This window comes from Rhipicephalus microplus, unplaced genomic scaffold (genome assembly GCF_043290135.1).
Source record: "Rhipicephalus microplus isolate Deutch F79 unplaced genomic scaffold, USDA_Rmic scaffold_15, whole genome shotgun sequence".
NCBI classification, from domain to species: Eukaryota; Metazoa; Arthropoda; class Arachnida; order Ixodida; family Ixodidae; genus Rhipicephalus; species Rhipicephalus microplus.
The window spans coordinates 23,084,511-23,093,712 of NW_027464588.1; the positions used below are offsets into that span (position 1 = coordinate 23,084,511).

The 9,202-nt window shown below is 42.0% G+C and overlaps 1 protein-coding gene across 1 annotated transcript; it reads left to right on the forward strand.

The window, feature by feature from the left end:
• The first annotated feature begins 5,153 nt into the window (after positions 1–5,153).
• Positions 5,154–8,907, forward strand: LOC142784653 (complement inhibitor CirpT1-like). Its single transcript, XM_075883081.1, has 3 exons — positions 5,154–5,338; positions 5,846–5,957; positions 8,735–8,907. The coding sequence occupies exons 1-3, from the start codon at positions 5,233–5,235 to the stop codon at positions 8,838–8,840; spliced, it is 324 nt and encodes a 107-aa protein (XP_075739196.1). The 5' UTR covers positions 5,154–5,232; the 3' UTR covers positions 8,841–8,907.
• Positions 8,908–9,202: the final 295 nt, after the last annotated feature.

The following is a 9,202-nucleotide window of genomic DNA, read 5'->3' on the forward strand; positions in this document are numbered from 1 at the left end:
TCAATTATATAGAAGATTTTTTGATGGATCGAGTCACACTCATCAGAATACAAGACAATGAATATGGACCTTACGAATTCGGTACTAGGGGGACACCATGTGGTGCTGTGCTTCCCCTCTACTGTTTAACCTAGCGGTGATACACTTTTCGGTCCAGTTATAGGGGTATGCAGGTGTGCAGCATGCGCTGTACGCCGTCGACATCACCATCTGGGCCACGGAAGGAAACATTAGGCAGGTGGAGGAAAGCCTGAAAGCAGCCGTTCACGTAGAGGACCAGTACGCAGAGCGCTGCGGACTCCAGTAAGCGCCAAACAAGCCAGAATTTGTGCATGTTAGGCCATCGCCTAAGGACGCTACAAAACTGCGTATCTCTTTGGCTCGTGGCCCCATACGTGAGGCTAAGGAGATTCGAATTGTCAGGATCTTCTTCCACAGTCAAAGAAGAGTTGACAAAACACTACAAAAGCTTCGCAAGGTTGGGGACCAAGTGAACCAAATGGTCCGACGCGTCTCCAACAAGAGAGGGGGATTACGAAGCAAGCATGCTGTGCCACTAGCTCATGCCTTCATCATTAGCCGTATCTTATATGCAGTCCCTTATCTTTCTCTGAGCAAGCATGATGCAGAAAAAGTGGAGGCAATCGCCCACAAAATCATTAAGAGGGTCATTTGCCTACCTGTCACAACTTCTAACGCGTGACTTCTCGTGCTGGAAGTAGTGAACTACTTTCAGGAGCTTAAGGAAACACACCTTGAGAACCAATACACATGTTTAACACGGACAAGGTCGGGTACAGCATCTGCTGAAGCAGCTTTACTTGAAACACGACTTTCACACTCAAGAACAGGTCAGACTACCCGAACTCTAGAGACGCGCAATCAGAGTTCAACCCCTCCCCACAAAGATAGATAGAGAAGACAATAGTGGTCATCGCCAGGCAAGGGCAGACGCCTTGAAAAGTCACTATGGCAATAAACTCAGAGCCTTCTACGTGGATGTGGCTGGTCCTGACTGCGGGAGGTGGTATACGGCAGCGGTAATTCACGAGGAAAAGCAAGTAGTTGGACTTATTTTCAAAGCTCCTGGCACAACCCAAGCGCAAAAGTAGCTATTGCCCTAGCTGCCTCCGGCCATCGATCTCAGTGTGTAATATCAGATTCACGTGGGGCATGTCGAAATTATGAAGCTAGTTGGATCACACCACTAGCGGAAAGAATTTTGCAGAACTATAGCAACCGGGGAATCCACCCTACCCCTTGTTGCCTAGCCTGGACTCCAGGCCACCACGGCTTAATGGGGAATGAAGCCGCAAACACGGCAGCCCGAGCACTCGTTCACCGTGCATCCCGCTTAGATCCTGAGTGCCTGCAACCAGAAGGTGGATATCTGCTGATATTCAAAGATATTATGACCTATTACAGGAATCAGCATCGTCTATACCCACTTTCTGCAAAGGGGTTGGGGAACGCTATTGAACGCATCTTGCTGAGACTTATCACAATTACTTTGTTATGCCCAGCAATCAAGCAGCATTTCGATTCCTCCTTCACTGGCAAGTTCCAAGACTGTGGACAGGTGGCTGACACCTACCACATCGTTTGGACTTGCCAGCTCAACTCAGCTCTTCCCTCAAACCCTAATCCAAGCAGAGAGAAGTTGGAGGCGACCCTGCTGGGTTGCCCGGACTTTCAAGCCCGAAGGGCCCCGGTACAGAGGGCTAGGTTAGCAAGTGTCACCAATGGGTCCTGGAATTAAGACTCCACCTACTATAAAGCCCCTAAAGGGCTGCACCTCTCCTCTTTTTTTTCAATAAATGTTTTCACTCATTCACTCGCGATCCTCAAAACACCACTTTTACCTCAATGCGACGCTTGCTAAGCGAGAGAACGCCCAAAATGGACTTGCATCTGTTGATGCCACCGTGAGATTCCCGCACCAAACACTGTGACGTAATAGACATATAAGGCGTCTACTGAGTCCTTCGTTGTTTATGAAAATCATGGATTAAAGGCATGGCCCTCCATGGGTACGAGAGATATAGCCTACGATGTTTCACAAAATTTCATATTCCATCTTCCAAATGTTGTGAAAACGCGAAAAGTATAGTCGTAAATATTTGACGTCACGCGCAGGGATTTATGCACGAAATTTAGGATTTTAACTTTGAGCTTGATTTTGTCCACTAATTATTAACATATGGCCTCGCCGTGGTGGTCTAGTGGCTAAGGTAATCGGCTGTTGACACGCAGGTCGCTGGATGAAATCCTGGCAGTGGCGGCTGCATTTCTGATGGAGCTAAAAATGCTGCAGGCACATGCGCTCATTTTGGGTTCATGTTAAAGAAACCCAGGTGGTCTAAATTTCCTAAGCCCTCCACAATGGCATTCCTCATAATGATATGGTGATCTTGGGACGTTAAGCCCACCCCGCCACAGTGGTCTAGTGGCTGGGGTACTCGGCTGCTGACCCGCAGGTCGTGCTGCATTTCCGATGTAGGTGGAAATGCTGTACGCCCATGTGCTGACATTTGGGCGCACGTTGAAGAACCCCAGGTGGTCGAAATTTCCGGAGCCCTCCACTACGGCGTCTCTCATATTAATATGGTGGTTTTGGGAAGTTAAACTCCACATATAAATCAGGACGTTAAGCCCCACTCATCAATCAAATCAATAATTACCATATTATAGTGGAACCTATGAAAGTTGAGCTCTCAGAGTGCAGTTTGTTTATTTTAAACCAAATCGCTGTTTCTATTATGTGTACATTTAATGGATAGTTTCACGGCAATATCAACAGATCGGCTGAAAACAAAAAGGAGATGCTTTCTTCTTCAAGTCGCACCAAGTGAATACACTAGGGACTCTGAGTTTTCGGAACATAGGTGTGGGGTTAATCAGCTTAGATATTGTTAAGCTCACAATCAGTGTTCAAATTTTTTGATAGTCGCTCGAAACTGTGCAGTCACTTATCTAAGATGACGTAGTGAAATGAGCACTACATCAATTAAGGTGAAAACGTTACTAGCACAAGCACACGCGGGGTTCTACAGTTTCACGGTGGAGGGGAGGATGTTGCGACGTCTTTTCAGCGCCGTCCATCAATCGCCCTCGCTATTTTTCAACTTCTCCCACTGAGGCCCTTATGTTGGGAGCGTAGGGAAAGGATGAGGTATTAGGGGTAGATAGGAGCGCAGCTACAACTCGTGTCCTCGTAGGCAGCGCGCGTACGCCTATTCGCATACTCCTCATGAGTCGCAAATTCTTGTGTCCTGTTTCGGCGAGTGGTGTCGGCGTTCACAAATGGTATCATTAACCTCCCGAAGTTGAAAATAGGTGTATTTATGCTGAATGGTTATGAGTAAAAACAATAGATACAAGTGAATAGCAGAAAATAAAGTGAATCAACGATGCTAAAGTTGAAATCATACAAGAAGGACTGAGTGAAAAATTGATCCAGTGATGTGGCTGCAAACCAATTAAAAATGATTTATTGTGAATCAACGTGCAGTAAAGATAATACGCAAAATATAACTTATAGAGTCGCCCTCGAAAGTTAAAACTCTTCATGGTCGGTGAAAGTAGTAAATTAGCTGCATTCTGAGACTACATTGACTAAATTCATTCGAAACGTCCAGTACATTTTATAGGGCAAAAGAATAAGCAAGAAATTAAAATTCAAGGCTAGCGTCCACGGTAACCGCAAAATTTACCTTTTTGTGTGTCTCATGTTTTTTGAACTATTTACGGTGACTTTAGTGTAAACAACTTAAGTGGTAAATAAAAAAAGTGTAATTTCACTTTCGCCTAGTCAGTCAGATGGTGCTTAGAAATGTATGAAGTGTGTAATGTGTAAAGCAAAAAAAGTACCAACTATAAATTGTAATAAGAGTGAAAATTCAGCTTGACAGTACAGTCCAATTGGCTCTTAAATTCTACCTTTAGGAAACATGTTGCGGGTACGCGAAATAAAGGATTTTATGACTGCATCATTGCGACGGTTCACGCGAGAACAATGTCCATCCTCGTGTGATGCTTTAGATGCGGAGCATCTAATACTCGAGGCTTGTAGTGCGGCGCCGTCCGCAAGCTTCCTCCTCCTTCTTCCACCATCTGTGCATCCCTTCCTCCTCTACACACCGCGCGCGCTTCACTCCTCCACCATCTGTGCACCCTTCCTCCTCTACACACCGCGTTCGACATCTACAATTCTCCTGATTCTCCAGTGGACGCGCATGCGCCGTCGCGCTTCGAGAACATTCAACAGCTGACAGTGCATGCGCCGTCGCGCTGTATATATACTCAAGGTCGGCGCTCGCTCGCTCAGTTGCCGCTCGTCGGTTGGTTTGTACGGCGCGTCGACGTCCAAGGTCGCGGTGAAATGAATTCCAACGAATCCACAAACACAATGATCGACGTCCCTTCGACCAGCGCCGCCCTTTCGCATACGTGTGTACGTGTTCACTCATTTAACACCCCCTCCTACAACCACGTTAACCAATTTAGCCATCGACCTAAGTAAGTCGCAATTTAACACCCCATTTCACAACCACGTTAACCAATTTAGCCATCGACCCAAGTAAGTCGCACTTTAACACCCCGTTAACCAATTATATGCTCCGCATCCTCCTCAGTGTTCCCCCGAGGGAAGCTGCGGGCAATTTTTTTTGTTTTGTCTGTGTTGAATATAGCACTGTTTTTTTTAATTTCGGCAATATTGCGTGCTTAGTTAGTGAAATATCATTGCATGAATGTCACACGAAAATTATACCTTGGTAAATAATATGAAACGCCAATTGAAATATTTGTCGACGTTTTTTTCTTTATCACCAAGACGAAATCGGATCATCCACTTCAGAGTGTTTCTGCTGTCACAGCTTTTTCCAGAACTCGTGTTTCCTAGAAAGTGACAGAAAATTATCCCAAAAAATAAACAAGTTTTGGTTCGTAAGAACGCAATCTTTCGCAGATAGTACGACTTTCTCCATTCGATAAGCAACGTTCCAAGTAGTTTGTGAGGCAATATCCTAGCACCACAGCTACGCTGTTCTCGTGTTTCTAGATTTCAACGCGTGATTTCCTGGAAAGGATACCGAATGCAGACGCTACGGGAAAGATGATTGTGATTATCGCTGCAACTTTTTTTAAAAACTGTTGGCCGTTCTGTGCTGGAGTATGAGTCGAGCGCACCCGTCTTGACCATCTCACACTCGAAGTCTATAGCCAGTCGAGATGAACTGCAATGCTGGGTTACTGGTTATTACTGCCGTATTGGGCATCACACTCTTGCAACCTACTGAAACGACAAGCGGAGAAACATTTGTAGAAGTGGTCGATGGTGAGTCCTTCCATTTTAAGCATGTCACTCGTTTCCTGCTTTCGAAAACGATTTTATGATTCTACAGATGTAACGATTTGTAGTAACGTGTTTTTCATTACACGCCAGTTAGTAATGGCACATGCTAAAATGGGTGCGATCTTGAAAGCGAAAGTAAAAATATTCTCCTTGCTCACCGTCGTCTAATTTCTCAGGACTAAAACTCGTTTAGAATTATTAGGCAGAAGAAATCATGAAACACAAACAGGAGCCTTCCTTTTATACGCTTGAAGTTTTGTCAGCGTAATGTTTTTCAGTATAAACTTCAGTATTCCGACATGCATGATTAGCATAAGGTTATGCTCGCGATACTGCTTTCTGTTTGTGTTAACAATGATTAAAATTATATCTTTAGGTGTTTGCAAGAAGGTATATTACTGTTTAAGCTGTATTTACTCACACTATATTTTTATTTGTTAAAAGAAAAACGTGATTTTATGACGCTTATCTGAAAATGTTACATTTCAGGCAAATGCGTCTACCAGAACATAACCCTAGAACACCACCAAAGTATACAGTTCGAATCACCTTGCCAAGCTTGGTTCTGCAATGCAGATTTTCATAAAATATACTTCGGAAGGTGAGTTGTCTGGTTATAACCAAAAAGAATCTCTTTCTTGGTGCTCAAAACCAAGGACTATTTTTCAGGGCAAAAACAGGACAGAAAAGTGCATTTATAGTGGAGAAAAAAATTGCTTGATACGATAATATGCACGTTATTAAAAATTTTGTTGCCAGCGGAAAGGCTTCAGTTTTTAAGCTGCAGAGTGTGTGTTGAAGCTAAACTTCATGTTTAAAAGACAAGATTTAACAAAATTATTCGTTCAATTATTAACTTAATTGTACAGATATTACCCACTTGATGTATAGAAGCCCATCAGAAGGAGCAAAATCGCATTCCGTCGCACAATACAGTTTGAAAATATCCATGAGCTATAAATAAACCAATTTGTTCAACTCATTGAATAAAAGGATTGTGAATCAATTGAAGTATTAGAGACATAAGCTAATGAATAAAAAAGAAAAAAAGAAATTACGAAAGTCCTAGAGCTTTTATTTCTTCTTTAACACCCCCCCCCTCCACTTTCCAAACAATTTAGGGAACTTCCACCAAGTAGTGGTGAGCCATAGGGAATAAGGAAGCCGAGTGCCTTGCCTTCTTTTCTTTATTTTTTGCTCTCTTTCTTGCTATCGTTCTTTTTTCTGGCTGTTTTATCTGTATCTTTCTTCTTTTTGCCTTCTGATTTCGTTCTCTATCCATACATCTGTTTCTCGCTCTTTATTTTCTATTACTTTCTCTCTCTTGTTGCGTCTCTTTCTCCCTCTTTGTTTTACTAAACCTTTCTCTGACTTTACTTTATTCTGTCTTTTTTTCTCTCCTTCATACTTCATCACTGTTTTTTTCTATCTTTTTCTACCCCTACGTGTTGTTCTAGGTTCTTTTCTTTTTGTTTCTTTTCTTTTTGTCTTTCTTACTTTTATATCTTTTTATGACTCCCGATTTCACTGAATATCACTATTTCTTCCTCTCTTTGTACTCCTTCTTGCACCTATCAGAATTATTGCGTTCCACACTGGAGAAACCAGCATGCGTGCTGTGGTATCAAAGCAGGAGATGAATGCCGGAAGAGTGTGCGTCGGTTGAGTTTTTTTCGTCAAAATATCAGAAGTTTTTGTTCACGCTTAACGAAGTTTTGCTGAAGAGAACGAAATTCTTTGTAACTGCAGAGCAACACAGGCAGCAAATGAGCTTTTGATAATGGTGCTTGTTCAGGTAGTTAGTAATGACGTTGGGCTAGGGGATCAGCTTTTTCAAGCCACTCATTGCTGAACGTTGCTGCGAGAACCAAAGACCCTAGAGAAAGCTGTGTTGTCTTGACAATTCCAAGGATGCTTTTATTGAATACAGTAACACAAAACCTCATTTACTTCCATAAGGCTATTTTCTGGGCGTGAACTACTATATGAAGCTTTATATAGTAGTTCACTAATATATATGAAGGTGAACTACAATATGAAGCAACTATTTTCATGGATACGACAGAACGATTCACAAATGAACACATTAAAAACAAAATATATGAAATTTGCCCCAACTAATAAACCACAGAACTGCAACGCGACTATTGTTTTTGATGACAGAAGAATCCAGAAAGCTAAATGGTGAAAATTTCTGGGAGCTTGATTTCAGAAAGCTCTAGTCTGGAACATGCATTTGGACAAATTTGTAACAGAATTAAATAAATTGTTGGTTGCCTATACAGATTGAGAACTTTGGTTCCTTCTCAGCAGGAAACTTTGTTTTATTACGCACTATTTTACTCCCGACTAACTTACTTCATATTAATCCGAGGCATGACCACACAAAAATATATAAGTATTCAATTGTATAACCCGCGTTACAGCTTTCGGCAGCACCATCTAAAACACGAAAAATAAGAACGAATTATGGGAAAGTTAAAAAGCATCTTCACTACTAAATAGAATACATGAATTTCACGACGCAGTTGTGAAAGTGCCCCATGAATCATTTAAAACATTGCTCATTTCACACAATATTGAGTTGTCTGACAAAGCAGCTCTGTGTATCCGTGTCTGAATTACAAACTTTAGTTGTTTACTAAGGCAAAATTACCTATCAGTGTAATATGTAACGTTTTGTTGTTGTTGCTTGGCAGACATAACGTGTTTATTCTCGCTTTTTTTACTTTTTTGTACACCACTCTTTTATTTCGTGACTATTCGTTGGAATATGTCCATACAGTATATTTTGTAATGACTTGTATACGTATGGCCTGCGCGCCGGACTGTCGTCGAAGCAGAAGACTTTGTCTGGCCACATCGTCTTTAGCGTCTGCTTCCTTTCTGTTATATACAGAATAAATGAATCCAATTCAATTCAACTCTATTCTCATAAACAGACTATTTATTAAAGTATGCTTAGCGTTAATAAAAGAAATTAAAACAATTGAATGACAATTGATACATAGCAAATCGGTGCACAAAAGCAACCATTGACGTGCGCATTTCAACAGACACACATATGGAGGTACCTACATGTAAGCATACGTGTAGATCTACGAGTACACGTTAACACGACGCATTTGAAGTGTTTGGTGTTGGGGAATGTCCTGGCAGTGCTACTGCACGTTGCCGGTGGGGCCCATGGGACGGCTTGTTACTCTCCCTTAGGAGAGTACCAGGTACTCCTAATCGTTAACAACTTTCTCCGAACACAAGTCCTCGCCTAATGAACGTAGAACACTTCCCCTTCATTTTTATACAAAGTATGTGAATGCATATATAGTTTTTGTAGTTAACTGTTTGTAACAGTAGCACGCTTTTTTTTCTTCACAGATGTACACCCAATCCTTCGCTAGAGAACTGCGTTGAGGTCAATGGCAACGGAACTTACCCGGACTGCTGCCCCCGTCTAGTTTGCGAAGGGCAAAGCAGAGGATGATGAAATAAAGCTTTTCTATATTCTGTAGCAGCCGATCACAATAAAGTATGTTCTGTACCAATACAAATGTTTGTTTTAATGCCTAAGACTTACGCTTGTTGGTGTACAAACTTGTCCATTATATTCGCAAGGCAACTGCCACAGCTGCATTTACAGTAGGCATAAATTTCTTTTCAAGATCTCATCTCTGATATTTTCCCCACTATAACGTCGTTCTGGCTAAAAATCTCTGCCATTAGGTCAAAGCTGGCTTGCTGGTATTGTCAAGAAGTATTGTTTAAGAACGAATAAATATTTTAAGTAGAACGGCCAGCTAAAGCTTTTGCGTCTAAATTGTAGCTGAGTTCATTGGAATAGGGAGA